A 22,612-nucleotide genomic window follows, 5' to 3' on the forward strand; every position below is an offset into this window, starting at 1 on the left:
CATCACAGTAAAGACTACCACTCAACAGCCGGCCAGAGCCCGAGCCGCAGCGCAGGGGGCAGCTCCCCGCGCTCTCCGCCAGGCCCTCGGCCAGCCAGCCGCCACTCGGCCGCTAGTGATTGACAGGCGGCGGCAGCTATGGGCCGTGGAGGTGGGACGATGCGTCACTTCCTGGTCTTTTGGGGGAGCCGGGATATATAAGCGCGGTGCTCACGCAGCGCTCTCGCTTACACAGTATGGCCGGCGACATTAGCTAGCGCTCGCTCTACTCTCTCTAACGGGAAAGCAGCGGACTACAAGAGACTGAACTGTATCTGCCTCTATTTCCAAAAGACTTACGTTCAACTTTCGCTCACACAAAGCCGGGAAAATTTTATTAGTCCTTTTTTTAAAAAAAGTTAATATAAAATTATAGCAAAAAAAAAGGAACCTGAACTTTAGTAACACAGCTGGAACAATCCGCAGCGGCGGCGGCAGCGGCGGGAGAAGAGGTTTAATTTAGTTGATTTTCTGTGGTTGTTGGTTGTTCGCTAGTCTCACGGTGATGGAAGCTGCACATTTTTTCGAAGGGACCGAGAAGCTGCTGGAGGTTTGGTTCTCCCGGCAGCAGCCCGAGGCAAACCAAGGATCTGGGGATCTTCGCACTATCCCAAGGTGGGTCCCCGGGGCGCTCGCTGACATCCGGGCCTGGGGACTGTCGCCGCCGCCGAGGCACCAGCCACGGGTGGGGCCCGAGTTCCCTCCGCCTTCAGGTGGGGGCAGGTCTGCGGCCGGGGGTCGCTTCGGCGGCCTTGGAAGGTTCGCGGTTTGGGGGAGAGCGGCCGTGTCCACGCGGGCCGGAGCCGGCTTCTCCCGCGGTGGTTGCCGCGCCTGGCACTGTCCTGGGGGAGGGGAGGAGGCCGGCGCGGCCGCGTGCTCAGGTAAAGTCCCGCGCTGGGCGGCGGGAGGCGCGGCCCGGGGTGGTTTTGCGGCCCGCGCCTCCCGACGTTCCTCTCCGTAGTAGTTGGCGGCAGGGGCCTCAGGTGGGGGTCGGGGGCGCCTGCGCGGGTTGCCTCCGGCAGGTGTGGCTCGGCGGGCTTAGTCAGGCGCTAATTCGGGCGTGCCCGCTTCGGGGAAGGGAGGGCGGGAGCGGCGCTCGTTCTTGCCGCGGGCGCGGACAGGAGGGGCCCTCCCGGCCTTGTCTGAGGGGCTGGCGAACAGGCCTCCCACCCGCGGTGGCCGCGGGCAGCCTGTGGCGCTCGGGCGGCGGGGATTGGGCGGGAGCAGTTGTGTCGCAGTGGCGGGGCCCCACCGCTGCCCTAACGTGCTCTGCGCCAGAGCCTTTTCGGGGCGGCTGGGCAAACGGAGCAGTCCCCGGGGCCGCCCTCGACACGGCCGCTGAGCCCGCCGAGGGCTGCTCCCCAGTCTCTTGACCTTGGGTTGTGTAACCTGCCACGGAGCCGGCGGGAGAGGTGCGGGTGGCGGGAGGCCCGCCTGCCCCAGGACATAATGCCTCTAATGCCTTAAGCTTGAGCAAAGGAATCTGGGGCCCACTCCTACTGCCGGCCGTCACGCGAGACATACTTGGGCTGACTGCGCCGAGGAGGCGTGTTAGTTGGTATTGCTGTGGAAATCCATACTTAAATAAAAGCCCAGAGATCCCGTGGATGCTTGGGCCTTGTTCCCGGCAGCGGTCGCACCGGTGGCCACCCATGGCCTTCCTAGGCCCTGCCACCGGATCCCCGGCTCCTCTGCGCACAAGTGCGGCTAGAGTGGCCGTGCTACGGAGTAACCGGCGTGGCCAGCTTCATTGAGAGGCGGCGACCAATGGGCTCCTGGGCCCGACTCAGAGCCTGGCCCCAGGGTGTGGGCCAATGGGCGTTTTAGGAATGTTAGCTAATCTCGGAGCTGTCCCTTGACAAAAAGCAACTGGAAAAGGGAATCCAGGCAGACACGTGCTACCGAGACTTTAAGGCACGATGGGAAACCCAGTTTCTAGCAGTATATCTTGAACGATTCCGTTGTAGAAAAAAGCTACTAGTGATAGCTAATATGTCACACATCTCATTTTTCAAGCTTCGTGTGACACTTAAAAATGTCTATAGCGCTTACTACGTGCCAGGCTCACATGCAGATTATAGGAAGCGGACTTTGGTCATGGAGAAGCTTAGTATTTCCTTCATTTCACAAATGAGAAGGCTGGTATTTGTGATAGGTGTGTGGTAAAAACGATTGTGATCAGGATAATTAACCTACAAAATCTTGGCAAGGAAGAACTGATGGGTAAGAACAGTTCTAGAAAACGAATAGCAGAAATTGTCACTTTGGCTTTTTAAATGTTTGAGCCCTTAAATAATAGTAAGTACATGTTCTTAATAAAGGGAAGAAGGTTTTGTTCGCCCCCAAGTTCTTGGCGGTTTGGCTGTTTAGAGCTTCCTGAGTCAAAGTGGAGAGGGGGAAGAGGCTTTTAACAAAGCAGCCTGCTTTCTTTAAATGTTTAAGAATCCCTTTTACTTTGTACTTTGATCAGCCCAAAATGTTTTACTGCTCCAGTGTGGCTCTTAAAATCATGGCCAAAGTTGAACTTTGAAGGACAAAATATTCCCTGTAGAGTTCATGATTTAGTGCCATCCATTTTGTGGGCATGTAACATTCATTGAACAACTACTGGTAGTATACTGCCACATTGTAATTGTTGTAGATAAAGCAAGTTAAGCAAGAACGGAAAAATCTATTGATTTAACTAAGGTCCCCTGGTAACCTTCGTAGGAACATTTTTCAGCGACCACTCAACTGGTTAGGTTATTTACCGGGATGTTAAAAAAGCTTGAAATAGTAGGTGTTCGTTGAATCACCTAAAATCAACAGCCTAGCAAAGAGAGTATCGTCGATGGAGTCTGGTCTGTAGGGACATGGGCCCAGTCCCAGAGACCCTAGGGAAGGATAATCGGTTATCTAGAAGAATAAAGCATGACGCGTTTTACTCAAATGACATGATTAAATGCATAGCCTCTGGAATAACAAGATTTGAATTCAAACAGCATTTAATAGCTGTGTGAGCTGTTTCCTCATCTTTAAAATGGAGACAATAAGGGCATATAGCTCATGGAAGTTGTGAAGAATAAATAGGTTAATATTTTATATGCAGTACTAAAGACAGGATCCCTCTATAGCCCAGGCTGGAGTGTAGTGGCACGATCATGGCTCACTGCAGCCTTGACCTCTTGGGCTCCATTAAGATGCGAATAAACTAAAAGTGGGTTAAAAGACGAACAGGCTGAATTAAACAAATTTGTTTATAAAGCATAATAAACATACGGACATAGAAAGGATTAAGAGAGTGAGAGGCTTAAATATCCAAAGAGAGCATTAGTGTTGATGCTAAAGACAAGGATAACAAGATAAAGATATTAGGGAGAAAAAACTCCTGGAAAAATAGCTTTCCAAAACTAACGCAAGAAGAAATAGAGAACCTAAAATAGTCCTAGAACAGCACCTAAATAACTTGAATCAGTCAATCATCTAGGCCCAGATGGTTTCACTGGAGTGTTCTACATAATTCAAGGGAGAAAATATCCAACCTTTTTCACACATTCTTCTGGGAAACGACATACTTCCCTCAGTTTGCTCATCCCAAAGTCTGAAATATTTTTTTCTCCTACACGATATTTACCTTTCATATTTAGATCTGCAATCCATCTGGAATTGATTTTGTGTATGGTGTGAGGGAATAGAATTCACTTTAAACAAACTTGGCTCATCAGTGCAAGCTTTAATGCCAAGTTAAGCTGGAATCCTTTCTGAATATACACCTTTTTACTAAACACTGCTTTCCTCTTGTAGATCATTTAAGATAATTTATCTTAATAAGTGAACAAATTATGTAATACTGAGAAATTTAACAAAGAAAAATCTTGTATGATATAGCTTGGGTTAAACACTACTGTTGGAGAAAAGCAGCAGACCAGGTGTACCCAGATGAATAAAGGACAATTAAGGGAGAGGCAGTTTCTTAGGGGTAACCTGCAGTTTTCTTTAATTTTTCAGATTTTAGGGATGTTGAATAAAAATCAGTGACCATTTAAAAATGGTTTAGTTGTTGAATCAAAGTGCTGTAACAAACAAAAGCCTTTTATAAGAAATGGCAGCTTTAGGGAGGATGAGAGTAGTAAGGAGGAAATCTGTTAGAAAATAGAAAATTTTGCTGAGAAAAGTGATTTTTTCAGGACTGGAAATCCTATTCTGTGCTTTACTCAGATTTTATAAACTAAAACATAATTTTTAGTAAAGGATTGGGGCAGTTGCAAAGATAGTCATACCTCAGCTTAACTTTCCCCAAACTCATGCCTTCTTTGACTACGTCATTATGCAGTATTATCGCACTATCAATAATTTACATTGCAGGAATTTACAACCCATTGCCAAAAAACCTTTTAGTGTAATGTTTCAGGGTAAAAATGCTTCCTACTAAAGAATTAAGCTTCTCGTTACATTCCTCCCAGCAGTTTCAAAAATATTTCGGGGCTGGGCTTGGTGGCTCATGTCTAATCCCAGCACTCTGAGAGAGGCCAAGGAGTTTGAGACCAGTCTGGGCAACATAGTGAAATCCTGACTCTACAAAAAAAAATTATCTGGGCATGCTGGTCCATCCTGGTGCGTGTCTGCAGTCCCAGCCACCCAGGAGGCTGAGATGGGAGGATTTTTTGAGCCATTGGGGGATTGAGGCTGCAGCAAAATGAGATTGCACCAGTGCGCTCCATCTGGGTGACAGAGTGAAACCCTGTCTCAACAACAACGAAAAGATTTCAACTGTTGTTTACAAACCATGTATCTTTAAGAAGCGCATGTTGAAAGTAGAAAACTGAGAGGAGTATCCCGATTTGGGGTAAAAATTTGAGACAGAGAAACAATAATGTGATTATAATAGCGTGGCTGCATTCTAGGTTCATATCTTTGAACAAAAGGAGGAGGCTTATTTCTCAGGGTATCTGAATTCACTGCCCCAGGAAGGCATCCTCAGAATCTAACTTCTGGTCAGTCTAGCTTTACTCAAGAATAATACGGTTTTAGGATGCCTTTGACCTAAAGACTGCTTACTACCTGGGGTAGAGGCACCCTGATGAATGTACTGTAATGAGAGTCTCTAAAACAGACCTAAAAATATGAGGTAAGCTCAGAATTGGGAAGCTGCAGTGACTTTGGATAAATTACCTGAACTCTGAAACTAGCTAGTTTTACATTAGAAAGTAATGAGTAATCTAATGACCTGGAAGCTTTTCAAATAAAAATTTCCAGGCATCATCCTCAGAAAGTGTCTGACCTAACTGGATATGGGAATAGGATCTATGTAGTCATTTTTCAGGTGATTAGAGCATAACCCTGCACTAATGGGTTCCTTCTATATTTAAGTCCTTTGTCTTTTTTTTTTTTTTTTGACACTCTCAGTCACCCAGGCTGGAGTGCAGTGGTCACATCTCAGCTCATTGTAACCTCCTCCTCCCAGGTTCAAGCGATTCTACTGTCTCAGCCTCCCTAATAGCTGGTACTACAGGTATGCGCCACCATGCCTGGCTAATTTTTGTGTTTTTAGTAAAAGACAGGGTTTTGCCATGTTGACCAGGCTGGTCTTGAACTCCTGACTTCCAAGTGATTAAGCCATCGCCCTGGTCCCTTTGTCCTTTTTTTAATCACTTTTTTTTTGTTGTTGAGTTGTGTGTAGGTGTTTCTTTTATTTTGGATATTGACCCCTTATGAGGTGACTTGCAAGTATTTTATTCTGTAGGTTGTCTTTTCACTCATTTCTTTTGATGTATAGAAATTTTTACATTTTAGGTTTTCAAGCTCCATTTGTCTGTTTTTGATTTTGTTGTATGTCATATCCAAGAAATCATTGTCAAATGTAATGCCTGAAGCGTTTACTCTATGTATTCTTCTAGGAGTTTTATTTCCTCTTAATGTTTAGGTCCTTGTTCCATTTTTAGTTAATTTTTGTTTATGATGTAAGGTAAGAGTCCAACTTAATTTTGTTTGCATGTGGACATCCCTTTTTCCCAGCACCATTTGTGGAAGAGACTGTTTTTCCCTGTTATGTAGTCTTGGGACTCTTGTTCAAGATACTTGACCTCATTTACTTCTTGTTTTGAGACAGCTTATCTTGCTGTCTCCCAGGCTAGAGTGCAGTGGTGTGATATTGGCACACTGCAACCTCCGCCTCCTGGGTTCAAGCGATTCTCCTGCCTCAGCCTCCCGAGTAGCTGGGACTACAGGTCTGTGCCACCACACCTGGCTAATTTTGGTATTTTTTAGTAGAGATGGGGTTTTGTTATGTTGGTCAGGCTGGTCTTGAACTCCTGACCTCAAGTGATCCGCCTGCCTTGGGCTCCCAAAATGCATTTAATCAGGCATAGAGAAGTCTTGTTATAATAATCTTGTCCCTGTAAACATTCCTAAGTTCTATTTTTATTAGATCTCGGCCTCTAAGAAAACATTTTAAATATAAAATGTGGCATGCCACTAAAGTGTTGTTTTTCAGACATACAATTTATGTGCTGTTATTAATATAGAACATTATTTCTTTGGGATCATTTATCATGATCTCTGATTATATTTAATATTTTAGTACCTACTCTTTAAGTGAAATTAGGGTGTCTCAACTTCAGCATTCTTGACATTTTGGTTCAGATAATTCACTGGTGTCAGTGACTATCCTGTTAATTATACCGTGTGTAGCAGCATCCCTGGCCTCTGTCCTCTACATGCTGGCAACACCACTACCACCGCAGTTGTGATTAAAAAAAAAAAAAAAAAAGTCTCCAAATGTTGCCACATGTCTCCTGGGTGACAAAATAATCACAAGTTGAGAACCACTGAATTAGATCAAAGAAGTGGCTTTTTTTTTTTTTTTTGAGACGGAGTCTCGCTCTGTTGCCCAGGCTGGAGTGCAGTGGCTGGATCTCGGCTCACTGCAAGCTCCGCCTCCCGGGTTCACGCCATTCTCCTGCCTCAGCCTCCTGAGTAGCTGGGACTACAGGCGCCCGCCACCTCGCCCGTCTAGTTTTTTGTATTTTTTAATAGAGACGGGGTTTCACCGTGTTAGCCAGGATGGGCTCGATCTCCTGACCTCGTGATCCGCCTGCCTCGGCCTCCCAAAGTGCTGGGATTACAGGCTTGAGCCACCGCGCCCTGCCAGCAGTGGCATTTAAGATGAGAAAAAGGAATTCAAATCAGGAAATACTCAATCTACATATTTCTTTGTGTTTTATAAGCACCTAAGAATTGTGTGCTTTGAGCTATGTGCACATGCCTGTAATCCCAAATCCCAGCACTTTGGGAGGCTGAGGTGGGTGGATCGCTTGAGGTCAGGAGTTCGAGACCAGCCTGGCCAACATGGTGAAACGCCTTCTCTACTGAAAATACAAAAATAAATTAGCCGTGCATGGTGGCAGATGCCTGTAATCCCAACTACCCAGGAGGCTGGGGCAAGAGACTTGCTTGAACCTGGGAGGTGGAGTTTGCAGTGAGTTGATAGCGTGCCATTGCACTCCAGCCTAAGTGACAGAACAAGACTCCATCTCAAAAAAAAAAAAAATTGTGTGCTTGAATAGCTTTATAATAATTTCTAATGACTAGATCAGTATTATGTGATCTGTAATGTGAATAAATCCCAAAATTATCTAGCTGTCTTGCTTCTCTGTCTCTCGATTCTGCTTTATATCCATCAATTTGATTTATTGAACTCTATAAGAATTGCCAAATATAGATGAGTTTTGTAAACAGTTTATAATAGACTAGTGTTTCAAAGTCTCAGTGCGTAGTATGCCTGGGAATGAAGCAGAGATGAGACCACCACCACTGCTGAGCCTGATAAAACATTCTAGCTTAATGCTATCTTTTTTTTTTTTCTTTTGAGACAGTCTCACTGTGTCACCCAGACTGGAGTGCGGTGGCGTGATCTTGGCTCACTGCAACCTGATTTAGAAAATGGCTCTGTCGACTGTATAAAGCACTTTGTCTTTTCCATCGTTAATTTGATCAGAAAGCAGACCACTGAAAACCTTCCCTCCAAAACGAGAGTCAGCAAACTTTCTGTAAAGGGCTAGAGAGTAAATTTTAAATTTTGCAAGGCAGACAGTCTGTCGCAACTACTCATCTCTGCCCTTATAGGGAGAAAATAACCATAGTCAATGTATAAATGAATGGGTGTGGCTAGGTTCCAGTAGAGCTTTATTTACAAAAGCAGGCCATTTTTTCCCACAGAAATATGATAGAAATAATTTGTGCTGAAATTTTCAGCTGTTGCAGTTTTTCACCTCTTTTATGTACACATATAGCATTGTATTGACTTCTTCATTTTTCTTTCATCTATCTTGCCCTCTGATTTATTTTTCTTGAGCCTGGCAACTCTGGTAAGATGCCTTTATCATCACTAGGTTGATAGACAGTTTAACTGTTTGTCCTAGGGTGCTTAAAGTAATTGCTTTCTTTGATACTATGATTGAAAAATTCTGACTAGTGGAGCATTACTATTAGTTGAGGAAAGGTTTGGTTGGAGAATTTTATTAACTGTTGATGAATGAGTATAAGAGCATTTTGAAGCCAGATGGGTTGGCACGTGCCTATAATCCTAGCACTTTGGGAGGCTGGGGTGGGAGGATTTCATAAGCCCAGAAATTTGAGACAAACCTGGGCAATATAGGGAGACCTCATCTCTACAAAAAATTTAAAAATATATTAGTAAGGTGTAGTGATACATGCCTGTGGTCCCAGCTACTTGGGAGGCTGAGAAGGGAGGATCTCTTTGAGTCTGGGAGGCCAAGGCTCCAGTGAGCTGTGATTGTGCCATTGTTCTCCAGCCTGGGTGACAGTGAGACTGGCTCAAAAAACAAAAGGTTATTTCTTTCTGCCATTACAGAAGAAACATGCTATACTGTCTTCTTTTATTAAAATGCAATTAATAAACCCTGGACAGAATGCCTTGTTGAGCAGCTATCCAAGGACTCTAAGAAGTAAATTTTAGCAGGTGAAATGGAGAAGAAAGCCAGAACTTTAAATTCCACTGAACCACTAATTTCCTGTTTTTTTCCCCCTTTGGTATCTCCTCGCTGATTTCTCCTGGGCTTGCCAGAAACCCAAAACTGAACAGTACGGGCAGGCAAAAATAGTTCCAAGAAAGGCTCTCTAGTTCTGGTCTGCAAAGAAAGAAAGAGAGGCCCCTTTGAGTCAGAGTGGAGGAAATCTCTTTTTTGCTTTTGTTTTTTTTTGTTCTGCCCCAACCCCCTTGTAGGCCTTTAGCAGCTGTGGCAGTTAGGCAGATACCTAAAACGACAAGAGAAGGGAATCGTTTTTTTGTTTGTTTGTTTTTGAGACAGAGTCTTGCTCTGTTGCCCAGGCTGGAGTGCAGTGGCGCGATCTCAGCTCACTTGCAAGCTCCATCTCCTAGGTTCACACAGTTCTTCTGCCTCCACGCTATTCTCCTGCCACAGCCTCCGGAGTAGCTAGGACTACAGGTGCCCGCCACCACACCCGGCTAATTTTTTGTGGTTTTGGTAGAGACAGGAGTTCACCGTATAGCCAGGATGGTCTCCATCTCCTGACCTCGTGATCCGCCTGCCTTGGCCTCCCAAAGTGCTGCGATTACAGGCGTGAACCCTCACGCCTGGCCAAAGCCCTGTTTTTATAGATAGTGGATGAAGAAGAGTCCTTCCCCTATTCCCTATGTGAGTCAGGCATTGTCAGAGAGATTATGGAGAGTTGAAGAAAAGTAAACCTATGAAGTTTTATATGAACGTTCCTTAGCCATTTTGCATGGATCTGACCCTAAACAGCACATCAGAGGTTTGAAAACTAAAATACAGGATAGACTGCCTCCCCAGGGCCAGCCTGGCTATTGGGTGGCAAATAAGTGGGACAGATGCAAATAGCATAGCAAAGGAGTTCATAACGAGCCTGACATTGGAACCATAACACAACCTACAAATGTTGAGTAAAAACTTGAAGCCTGAACCAAACCAGATTGTCTGCTAAACGTTTTTAAAAATCAAGACCTAGAATGATGTAACATGTCAAAATATCCAGGATGCAACCCTAAATTAGTTGACATACCCAAAACCAGGAAAATCTTAACATCTCGAAGGAAAAAACAGCAGACACCAACCTCAAGGTGACATGGACCACGATTTTTTTTTTTTTTTTTTTTTTTTTTTTGAGACGGAGTCCCGCTCTGTCGCCCAGGCTGGAGTGCAGTGGCCAGATCTCAGCTCACTGCAAGCTCCGCCTCCCGGGTTCACGCCCGTTCTCCTGCCTCAGCCTCCCGAGTAGCTGGGACTACAGGCGCCCGCCACCTCGCCCGGCTAGTTTTTTGTATTTTTTAGTAGAGACGGGGTTTCACTGTGTTAGCCAGGATGGTCTCGATCTCCTGACCTCGTGATCCGCCCGTCTCGGCCTCCCAAAGTGCTGGGATTACAGGCTTGAGCCACCGCGCCCGGCCGGACCACGATTTTAAAGTATCTGTGCTACAAGTTGTAAGGGTGAATACTTTTTATTTTAACAGAGAGTCTTGCTTTGTTGCCCTGGTTGGAGTGTAGTGGTGTAATCATGGTTCATTGCACCCTCCACCTCCTGGGCTCAAGCAAACTTCCCACATCAGCCTACTGAGTAGCTGGGACTACAGGCCTACACCACCACTCCCAGCTGCCTTTTTTCTTTTTAAGAGACTGGCTATTGCTGTGTTGCCCAGGCTGGTGTTGAACTTCTGGCCTTGTGATCCTTCCTTCTTGGCCTCTCTGAACCACAGTGCCTGACCACAACAGCCTTTTAAAAAAGAGAAAACAAAAATAAGAAAGGAAAAGATTGTTACATTGTTTGGTTCAGCCAGGGACCCTGTTGTTAAAAGTCTTAATAGAAATGGTGAGTATAACTGAGAAAGGGAGAGTGGGATTTGTTAGTGCATCCAGTGGGTAAAAAAGAACATGTGCAAGAGTGGTAAGTTATAGTGGGAAGTCAGTAGGTGATGACTTAAGCAGGTAGCATTATTGATGGACCTGAATTAGATAAGCTCTTTAAAAATCTGAAATTTTAATGCTTCAAATACTTAAATCATAGTTGGTATTTTTATTTACCTTCATATTCAGGAATGGGAGTCTTAATAGTAGATAATTTTTGCAAGGATTTTGTAAATTTATCTTAGTCAAGTGAAGCAGGATTTCATTCCCACGAGTAAAATTTGTTTATTTTTTTGAGATGGAGTTTCACTTTTATCGCCCAGGCTGGAATGCAGTGGTGTGATCGCGGCTCACTGCAACCTCCATCTCCGTGTTCAGTCTCCTGCCTCAGCCTCTGGAGTAGCTGGGATTATAGGCGCCCGCCACCACACCCAACTAATTTTTGTATTTTTAATAGAGACGGGGTTTCAACACGTTGGCCAGGCTGATCTCAAACTCCTGACCTCAGGTTATCCACGCGCCTCGGCCCCCCAGAGTGCTGGGATTACAGGCGTGAGCCACTGTGCCTGGCCAAGTTTTTTTTTGTTTTTTGTTTTTGAGACGGAGTCTCCCTCTGTTTCCCGGGCTGGTATGCAGTGACAAGATGTCAGCTCACTGCACCCTCCACCTTCAAGTGATTCTTCTGCCTCAGCCTCCTGAGTAGCTGAGATTACAGGCGTGTGCCACCACACCAGCCAGGGGTAATTTCAAGGGTTGTCACAGTATATGTCCCGCATATGTATTCTTTGCATATATGAACAAATTGTTAGCACCTTCTTAAAAGAACCTTAATTTTTTTTAATAGCTCTCTTTAAAAAGTTGTTTAGTCATGTTATAGTCAAATACAGGAAAGCTCTGTAATCATTAGCAAGCCTAACACATTAAATATTTTTGGATGGGTATTGGTACACAGATGGGTCAGTAACAGTTTCTTATAGCAAAATGGTGAGACACACACAAAATTCTACCAGGCTTGTTTGGTATTGTGGTTGCTTTTTAATACAAACAAGTAAAACATTTTGCTGTTGGATTTCACTCAGACGTTCTTATCTGGTTAACAAATGATTTGCCAGCTGGGCACATTGGCTCACGCCTGTAATCCTAGCACTTTGGGAGGCCGAGGCAGGCGGATCACCTGAGGTCAGTAGTACGAGACCAGCCTGGCCAACATGGTGAAACCCTGTCGCCACTAAAAATACAAAAATTAAAATTAGCCAGGCGTGGTGGTGCGTGCCTGTAATCCCAGCTGCTTGGGAGGTGGAGGTTGCAGTGAACAGAGATCTTGCCACTAGACTCCAGCCTGGGTGGTAGAGCAAGACTCAGTCTCAAAAAAAAAAAAAAAAAAAAGATTTGCCATTTTTGTGAGTTATAGAGCAATGGCCTATCAGATATCATGGGGCTTAAAAATTTTTCTTCTTTTTTTTAAAGACCTAGGGTATTGCTCTATCGCCCAGGTTGGTCTCAAACTCCTGAGCTTAAGCCATCCCAATCCCAAAGTGCTAGGATTACAGGCGATTCTCCTGCCTCAATCAGCCTCCTGAGTAGCTGAGATTATAAGCACCCACCACCACACGTGGTCTCAAACTCCTGACCTCAAGTGATCCACCTGCCTTGGCCTCCCAAAGTGCTGGGATTACAGGTGTGAGCCACCGTGCCCGGCCTAGAAAATATTTCTGGCAAACAACTGGGCATGGTGGCACATGCTTGTGGTTCTGGTTACCTGAGAGACTGAGGCAAGAAAATTGCTTGAGCCTGGGAGGTCAAGGTTGAAGTGAGCTGTGATTGCACCACTGCACTCCAGCCTGGGCGACAGAGTGAGACCCTGTCTCAAAAAATAATAATATCTGGCCGGGCGCGGTGGCTCAAGCCTGTAATCCCAGCACTTTGGGAGGCCGAGATGGGTGGATCACGAGGTCAGGAGATCGAGACCATCCTGGCTAACACGGTGAAACCCCGTCTCTACTAAAAAAATACAAAAAAATAGCCGGGCAAGGTGGTGGGCGCCTGTAGTCCCAGCTACTCGGGAGGCTGAGGCAGGAGAATGGCGTGAACCCGGGAGGCAGAGCTTGCAGTGAGCTGAGATCCGGCCACTGCACTCCAGCCTGGGCGACAGAGCGAGACTCCGTCTCAAAAAAAAAAAAAAAAAAAAATAATAATAATAATAATAATAATAATATCTGGTCTTGTTAAGCTGTTCCATGGAATTACATTGTCTTTTTATAATGGGCACACTGATGAAAGAATCAATACTTTCCTAATTCTATCTCAGGCAAATTAAGACTAGTTTCTTCATGTCCATATGACCTCCATTGCTATGGTTGCTTGTACTACACATTTCCTGCTAAATGGGCTTTCTCATTGCATTTGGAGAGCTGTGTAGTATTCCCAAAGTCTTCTAGGTGTGCTTATGATTGGCAAAGTAATTCCAGTTTTTTGTAAGTGCTATAAGGGTAACATCACTCACTCTGTCCAGACAGTTAGGCTTTTAAATCTCTATGCCAATTAGATTGGTAAAATTATGCTCTTTTTTTGAAGTGTTTCTTAAGGTTAAAAATCTGCACATTTTAGAGACAGAGTATCCCATTGAATTTCTATAATCATTGAGTTAATGGTTTACCTTGGTTTATGGACCTTTGAACATTTTTTTGCCTATTTTTCTTTTAGTAATTTGTAAATACATAGTATAATGACCTTTTTTTTTTCATATATAGCATAATATACCTGTCATTTATCTGGATATGTCAATGTAGATTATTTTGAAAGAAACTAAATGTTGGTGTACAATATTAATTAAAAATGTGGTCTCTTCGTGGGAAAAAGTGTGAGCTTTGTAATTTTTATGAGTAGGTGGGTACTGTTGTGGATTAATCATAATTTTTTTTGTTAAATGATAGATCTGAGTGGGACGTACTTTTGAAGGATGTGCAATGTTCAATCATAAGTGTGACAAAAACTGACAAGCAGGAAGCTTATGTACTCAGGTAAGTCCTGTGAAACAAGTGCTAGGTTGAAACAAGTGTTAGCTCATTTCAGTCCTAATCATAATGTGAAACAGTAAGTTCCTCTCAGTTGTAGTTCTGGGTTTTTTTTGTTTGGTTTGGTTTTTTGAGACTTAGTTTCACTCAGTCACCCAGGCTGGAGTGCGGTGGCGTGATCTCAGCTCACTGCAACCGCCGCCTCCCTGGTTCAAGCAATTTTCCTGCCTAAGCCTCCTGAGTAGCTGGGATTACAGGCACCCTCCATCACACATGGCTAATTTTTGTATTTTTAGTAGCGACGGGGTTTCATCATGTTGGCCAGGCTGGTCTTGAACTGCTGACCTCAGGTGATCCACCCGCCTCGGCCTCCCAAAGTGCTGGGATTATACATGTGAGCCACTGCACTCCGCCTTTTTTATACATTATTTTTAAGAATATGGTATAAAAGGAAACGTTTAGTGTAACATGGATGTTTCTAGGATGTAGGTTTTGAAGCCTCACCGGATAGTTCAAGGTGGTTGCCATCTTTTCCTCCCACTTAAGAAAGAAGTACCTCTTAATCAGAAGTTCAGGCAAAGGGAAGGTTAGCTTTGCTATACAAATACAGTTGTCTAATTGGTATATAAAAGCTCATCACCTTTTTTATAGTTGCAGAGTTAATTTATTCAATAAATACTTTGAATGAATGCTTATAGTATATATTGTGTATATATTGTGATGGACCTTGCAGGGAGATACTGGACTAAACAGCCCCCCCACCCTTGTTTTTTTTTTTTTTCTTTCTTTCTTTCTTTTTGTCTTTTTTACCCCCTGAGACGGAGTCTCACTCTGTCCAGGCTGAAGTCCAGTGGTGCAATCTCATCTCACTGCAACCTCTGCCGCCCAGGTTCAAGCAATTCTCTTGCCTCAGCCTCCCAAGTAGCTGGTATTACAGGCACCTGCCACCATGCTTGGCTAATTTTTGTATTTTTAGTAGAGACGGGGTTTCGCCATCTTGGTCAGGCTGGTCTTGAACTCCTGACCTCGTGATCCACCCACCTCGGCCTCCTAAAGTGCTGGGATTACAGGTGTGAGCCACCATGCCTGGCGTCTCTCTTTTTTTTTTAAAACTAAGTTTATATTATAAATATACTAATGTTTATGAAAATGCTTACCATGTGCCAAGCCCTGGGGATGTTTTGTATACTAGAAAAAAAGAATACTGTAGTGTGTAACTTGCTTCCTTGAGATCCTAATATTTAAAAATACTAGCCAAAATTGTAAATAATTAAATTGGTTGATTGCACCCTCAGTAGTATATTAGTATTGTTATAATATTGTGACTTTTTTCAACTGCAGTGAGAGTAGCATGTTTGTCTCCAAGAGACGTTTCATTTTGAAGACATGTGGTACCACCCTCTTGCTGAAAGCACTGGTTCCCCTGTTGAAGCTTGCTAGGGATTACAGTGGGTTTGACTCAATTCAAGTAAGTAGCAAACTTTTAAATATTTTTTCAGGCATAAATGTTAGAGTTCTTATCCTGTAATATGCAAAGTAAATAAATGTATATACTTACTGCCTTTGTTACAATGCATGTAAACACGTGGTAAGGTGTTCATACCTTAGAAAGAGATCTGATTCTCAAGAACAGCAGAAAATATGAAAGAAGCAGAGAATGAGTTAGGATGAAATTCAAGTGGGAGAAAGAAATGAAGAAGCCAGACACTTCCAGTAGTTAATTTCTTAACATGGTTACTTATAATAATAGAGAAATGGTAAGAAAAGAAGGAAAAGCAAAATGTCATTACCGAAATTTTCCAGTCTTTATAATGAGTAAGGTCAAAGAGCAACAGTCAGTATTGAGTTAAATTCTCATACTCTTCAATAACTAAAGTGTTTTTACCTAGAGTATAATTTTCTGATTAGTGGTTGTCACATTTTATTTTATTTTTTATTTTTTTGAGATGGAGTTTCGCTCTAGTTTCCCAGGCTGGAGTGCAATGGCACAATCTCAGCTCACTGCAATCTGCACCTCCCAGGTTCAAGCGATTCTCCTGCCTCAGCCTCCCAAGTAGCTGGGATTACAGGCGCCCACCACCACGCCCAGCTAAATTTTTTGTATTTTTAGTAGAGACGGTGTTTCATTATGTTGGCCAGGCTGGTCTCATAACTCCTGACCTCAGGTGATCCACCCGCCTTAGCCTCCTAAAGTTCTGGGATTGCAGGCGTGAGTCACTGCACCCGGCCTGAGTTTTAATCTTTAACTTCATAAGGAAAGGATGGATTGTCATTAGTACTCAGTACAGTTTTTTTTGTTGTGAATTGATCCTTGTAAGAAATCTAAAGCAATGTGTGCTTAACTTGGATCACTGATGCTTAAAACTAGTATGTTATTTCCCCCAAATTTTTGCTTACATGACTATTAATAAGCCCAGTTTAGAAACTACTGTTCTAGAAAGGAATATACTTGGTGTTAATAGTTGTTATGACCCATCATGCCTAGACTGGGCTTTTTTTAAAAAAAAAAAAAGAGGGAGAGATGGAGCCTCAGTATGTTGTACAGGCTGGACTCCTGGACCAAGTGATCCTCCTGCCTCACCCTCCCAATAGCAGAACCTACAGACATATGTTACCATGCCCAGCTAAAATATTTGAGTTTTGATTTTGCCGAGTTTTAGTATGTGGGAAATAGTTGATTAGCTTCAAAAAGTGATAGAATTCTACAGCTAAAAGTTATCTTTTTTTTTTTTTTCTTTTTTAATAAAGAGCTTCTTTTATTCTCGTAAGAATTTCATGAAGCCTTCTCACCAAGGGTACCCACACCGGAATTTCCAGGAAGAAATAGAGTTTCTTAATGCAATTTTCCCAAGTAAGTTTAAATAAAATCTAAACCTGTTATCTTCTTAAAGATAGAAAGTGCAACCTTTCAGAGATCTTTCTATATGAGAGCATATGTATGCAGATACAGCACTCTACATACACTCATATTTGCTTTCCTTATGGATTTTTTGGTTTGTTTTAGACGGGGGTCTCATTCTGTCACCCATGCTGGTACGGTGGTGTGATCATAGCTCACTGCAGCCTCAACATCCCAGGCTCAAGTGGTCCTCCCACCTCAGCCTCCCAAGTAGCTGGGGCTACAGGTGCACACCACCACACCTGGCACTATATATATATATATAATTTTTTTTTTTTTTTTAATTTTTAGTAGAGACAAGGTTTTGCCATGTTTGCCCAAGCCGGTCTTGAACTCCTGGACTCAAGGGTTCCACCTGCCTGATTTCCCAAAGTGCTAGGATTACAGGTGTGAGTTACTGCACCTGATCCGTATTTACTTTGACTTGGGTGTTTTAGGAGTACAGTAGTGATCTTTATATAACCTGTAATTCAAAATATGCAGAATTTATAAAGAGCATTAAAATATCAGATAAAATATTTTTAGTCAAGAGAGATGAACAGATAGTTTATTACAAATTATGTATACACATGCACTTGTAAAAATAATTGTGCGTCATAAATCAGTGGTGTTTAACGGATGGAATTTTAAAATGTAGAATTGATCACCTGCCACCTCTGGTTTTTCATATAGCATAGAGAGAGTTCATCTTCATCTGGCCAGTCACTCTATTTTGTGTCTCACTCTGGTTCTTTTTGCGTTTTTGTTTGTTTGAGACAAACTCTCATTCTGTCTTCCAGGCTGGAGAGCATTGGCATCATTATAGTTCACTGCAATGTCAAACTCTTGAGTTCAAGCACCCAGCTAATTTTTATTAAATTTTTAATAGAGATAGAGTCTCGCTATGTTGCCTAGGCTGGTCTTAAACTCCTGGCCTGTAGCAGTCCTCTAGCCTCAGTGGTTCTTAACCTATAGATCATAATGTCCTTTGACAATATGAACAAGGTTATATGATTCCCTCCAGAAAAATGCCTAGTGCTCTGCTCCAGCATTTTATATAATAATTGACCTTCCTTTTTAAAATTGCACAGTGTAAAGTAGTGTTTCCTGAATGAAATTGGTAAGGGTTTCTTTCATCCTTTTACTAAGCTTTTATTTATAGAGGTCAGGGAACTAAAGGTTATCTGATAACATCCTTACTTCCTAGATAAGGCTGAAAACCTAAGATAATTTAGTAACTTTGCAAAAGTCGCTTACAAGCATGAAAATCGAACTTAGCACATCTACTAATATGAAACCAAATCAGGCTAATCAGAGTGTTGGGTGTTTGGTGCAAATATCCACCAAGTCAGTCGATTCTCCTTATCTGGGAATTCACCTACTGTTTCCTTTCCTTTCACTGATGACATTTCTTCTTTTTTCTTGAGACAGTGTGTCACTCTGTCGCCCAGGCTGGAGTGGAGTTGCATGATCTTGGCTCACTGCAACTTCCACCTCCCGGATTCAAGCAGTTCTCCTGCCTCAGCCTCCCAAGTAGCTGGGATTATAGGCGTGTGCCAACACGCCCAGCTAATTTTTGTATTTTTAGTAGCAACGGGGTTTCATCATGTTGGCCAGGCTGGTCTCGAACTCCTGACCTCAAGTGATTTGCCCACCTCGGCCTCCCCCAGAAGGGGTGGGATTATAGGCATGAGCTACTATGCCCGGTCCACTCATGGATGACATTTCTAATAAGTGGCAAATAGTATCATTCTGCTTATTATGGAAGGGTAGTAACAAACCATCCTATTAAATGGATGTGTTATATTTATTTTGTGTTCTTTTCCCTCAACAGATGGAGCAGCATACTGTATGGGACGTATGAATTCTGACTGTTGGTATGTTTAGTACAATTTTGTGGATTTTTGTTGTCCTATGTAAGATTTAATTTAAACTGCCAATTGTCATTTTTAGGAACATTTTAAACTTTTATTTAGGTACTTATATACTCTGGATTTCCCAGAGAGTCGGGTAATCAGTCAGCCAGATCAAACCTTGGAAATTCTGATGAGTGAGCTTGACCCAGCAGTTATGGACCAGTTCTACATGAAAGATGGTGTTACTGCAAAGGATGTCACTCGTGTAAGCATTTTTAGTAATAATTGTTGCTGGATTCTTCTGCATGGGGACTAAATTTTATTTTTCATTCTTTAACTTTTAAGTTCAGGGTTACAAGTGCAAGTTTGTTACGTCGGTAAACTTGTGTCATGGGGGTTTGTCGTACAGAGTATTTCGTCACCCAAGGGTTAAGCCTAGCACCAGTTAGTTACTTTTCCTGGTCCTCTCCCTCCTCCCATCCTAGGACTAAATTTTGAACTCATTTGAAGTTTATTTGTCAAACCTTTGTTAAACTCGGTCTTTTTTCCCCCCAGGAGAGTGGAATTCGTGACCTGATACCAGGTTCTGTCATTGATGCCACAATGTTCAATCCTTGTGGGTATTCAATGAATGGAATGAAATCGGATGTGAGTAGTTATATGTATTGCTTAAATAATTATTTAAATATTTAAATATGTAATAGTCTTTCCATTCTTAACACTGTGAACTGTTTCTCTCAGGGAACTTATTGGACTATTCACATCACTCCAGAACCAGAATTTTCTTATGTTAGCTTTGAAACAAACTTAAGTCAGACCTCCTATGATGACCTGATCAGGAAAGTTGTAGAAGTCTTCAAGCCAGGAAAATTTGTGACCACCTTGTTTGTTAATCAGGTAATTTTATATTTTATTTTTAATCAGGTAATTTGGTTTTTAAAATCTAAAGGAAATGAGACTGAGGCCTAAGATGTATTCTAAGATAGCACATATACCAGCCACTCAGATATCCAGAAGTAATACTGTTTGAGGTTACTGGTAGCTGAGAAGCTTTGTTTCATTAGACCTATATCAGTCCTTGTTTTCTATCTAGCCAAATTGATGGGTTCCTTCTGTCTTGCTATTGACAGGCCTGGTGGGAGGAACCATAAGAAGCCCTGGTCCCTCCAGCACATAAGAAGGCAGCTAAAATAACTCAAATGCCTTAGTTTCATTAAGATAAAAGTCTGTCACTTAACTGTTTTGGTTGAAAACACTTCTCTGGATTGCAAACACTAATGGTTATTTAATTTTTTCCCCCAGAGTTCTAAATGTCGCACAGTGCTTGCTTCGCCTCAGAAGATTGAAGGTTTTAAGCGTCTTGATTGCCAGAGTGCTATGTTCAATGATTACAATTTTGTTTTTACCAGTTTTGCTAAGAAGCAGCAACAACAGCAGAGTTGATTAAGAAAAATGAAGAAAAAACGCAAAAAGAGAACACATGTAGAAGGTGGTGGATGCTTTCTAGATGTCGATGCTGGGGGCAGTGCTTTCCATAACCACCACTGTGTAGTTGCAGAAAGCCCTAGATGTAATGATAGTGTAATCATTTTGAATTGTATGCATTATTATATCAAGGAGTTAGATATCTTGCATGAATGCTCTCTTCTGTGTTTAGGTATTCTCTGCCACTCTTGCTGTGAAATTGAAGTGCATGTAGAAAAAACCTTTTACTATATGAAACTTTACAACACTTGTGAAAGCAACTCAATTTGGTTTATGCACAGTGTAATATTTCTCCAAGTATCATCCAAAATTCCCCACAGACAAGGCTTTCGTCCTCATTAGGTGTTGGCCTCAGCCTAACCCTCTGGGACTGTTCTATTAAATTGCTGCCAGAATTTTACATCCAGTTACCTCCACTTTCTAGAACATATTCTTTACTAATGTTATTGAAACCAATTTCTACTTCATACTGATGTTTTTTGAAACAGCAATTAAAGTTTTTCTTCTATGGGTTGAGTCCTTAAGAAAATGATTCCAGTTACTCATTTTGCATATTTACTATTTTAACATTATTGGACCCTGCATTTATAGTCCTTTGATTTCTTCCCTCTCCCTGGTGTCTCCCCCAAGACCCCAAATAAAGCAATACACTGTTAACACTGTGGGTTTATATATACTAATTCTATACCCCAGATGGGGAATGGAGGAGATGGTCCCTGGGCTTAATATTTAAAGGGCATGGGAATTTAGCCTCTCTTTTATTGTAATGTGCTCTTTTGGAAAAATAGTTGATTAGCAGGGAAGACCCAGAGTTGTAGATTGAGATTAGGGTGTACTGGCTGAACTGTGGAAAACATACAATTCTGTGTTCCTCAGTAAATGAGATTAGCGTCTAATGAGTAGCACGCCTTTACTAACCTACTAAGTAGTAGTATAAAATGATTTTTTATTTAGTTAATTACCAGAGAGATTTAGCATAATTTTGTTCTGGATTCAGTAAATCAAGTCAGCTTGGATCATTCACCTTAACTTTTCCTTTAGCAGCCATTTCCACTAGTTTCCATTAAGTAGTGTTCTATAAACTTTGATCCAAAGCAGAATCAATGTCTTTTCCATCTTGTGACTTAAAGTTCTGTGACTGTGATGCATGTGTGTTCTGACTTCATCTGTACCTCTAACCTACGGTGTTTCCCTCACCATGGCATTCATAGGATGAAATGAATGACTGCCCAGAATGAGAATTTGTCCAGATTATTCAGATAAACATCATAAAGTAGAATACATGAATAAATAAGTAGAACATAAATAAAATTCCAAAATACTCAATGAGAAATGACTAGTAATATAGGCTTTCAAGAGTTGGTACCTTTTAGCTATATTTGCAGATACTCTGGGATTTTAAGGAACTGAGAAAACAGCAAAGTTGACTAAATTTTATATTTCTTGTCCTCTAAATATTTTGATAATTTCTGGATTGATGCAGTGATGTTTTTGTTCCTTCCGTATTTATAAATGAAACACCTTTTTTTAGTGTTTCTAAACCTAAAATCTACTTGGTTTGAAATCAAGTGGTTGGAACACTGTTTGACTTTTATTTGAAGCATGTGGTTGATTGAAAATTTCATTGAAGTTTTCAGTCAGTGTGTAAGTTTGATTCTGTAATGAGCACAGCACCTAATATTTTGAGGAGCTCTGTTTTAAGGACCAATGCTTAAGGTGGACTTTGTTTGTAAACAGTATCCCAATAGATTTGTTGACTTGAGGTCTGTGGGTTTTTTTTTGTTTGTTTTGTTTTTTTTCCTAATAGAATTAAGAATTCTAATGTTGAAAAACTGCACAAATTTGTATGGGACAAAGCCTAGAAAAGAGAAATGTAGATTGAATCATAATATAAATCATGGTTTGATAGAAGAGGGAAAGTTTTGGTGCCATAATTTCTCCTTTCACTGGTGTTGGACTTAAATCAATTGAAATGTATTTCTGTACCACAATTTACGCTTCAATAAAAGTTTAATTGTCTAGTGACATTCAGAAACTTTTCTGTTGCCCTGTTTTTTAAAGGAGGCTACTTGACCAAATACTCTATATCTGAAGTTTAAAAGCAATATAACAATGTGTGTGTATGAGTTTGGAGTTAGAGAAAAGTTTAAAATCAATATAACAATGTGTATTTATGAGTTTGGAGTTAGAGAAAAGTTTAAAAGTGTTAGGTCCCAATCTTTATTATAGACTAGACTCTTAAAACATTGGTTGAGGATGATCAAACTATAAGTTTCCTTATTTCATTCATGGTTATTTCTGTTAAGTAGAAAAAATGTATAAGCGTGATCATTTCCTTTTTTAACTTAGGGTCTTGTTCTGTTGTCCAGGGTGGAGTGCGGTGGCTGTTCACAGGTGCGGTCATAGCATACTGCTTCCTTGAACTCCTAGGCTCAAGCAGTCCTGCTGCAGCTTCCCAGG

At 42.0% G+C, this 22,612-nt stretch overlaps 1 protein-coding gene across 1 annotated transcript; it reads left to right on the forward strand.

The window, feature by feature from the left end:
- Positions 1-225: 225 nt before the first annotated feature.
- On the forward strand, positions 226-22,187 carry AMD1 (adenosylmethionine decarboxylase 1). Its single transcript, XM_015137572.3, has 9 exons — positions 226-654; positions 13,853-13,939; positions 15,275-15,401; positions 16,682-16,784; positions 18,646-18,688; positions 18,788-18,932; positions 19,223-19,315; positions 19,409-19,564; positions 19,970-22,187. Exons 1-9 carry the CDS (start codon positions 545-547, stop codon positions 20,108-20,110), a joined length of 1,005 nt encoding a protein of 334 aa, XP_014993058.1. The 5' UTR covers positions 226-544; the 3' UTR covers positions 20,111-22,187.
- The last annotated feature ends 425 nt before the right edge of the window (positions 22,188-22,612 follow it).

This window comes from Macaca mulatta, chromosome 4 (genome assembly GCF_049350105.2).
Source record: "Macaca mulatta isolate MMU2019108-1 chromosome 4, T2T-MMU8v2.0, whole genome shotgun sequence".
NCBI classification, from domain to species: domain Eukaryota; kingdom Metazoa; phylum Chordata; class Mammalia; order Primates; family Cercopithecidae; genus Macaca; species Macaca mulatta.

Coding starts and splice junctions, on each gene's coding strand:
- AMD1 (XM_015137572.3), top strand. CDS start 545: ATGGAAGCTGCACATTTTTTCGAAGGGACCGAGAAGCTGCTGGAGGTT. Junction 15,402..16,681: donor GTGGGTTTGACTCAATTCAA/GTAAGTAGCAAA, acceptor TTTTTAATAAAG/AGCTTCTTTTATTCTCGTAA. Junction 18,933..19,222: donor CTGCAAAGGATGTCACTCGT/GTAAGCATTTTT, acceptor TTTTCCCCCCAG/GAGAGTGGAATTCGTGACCT.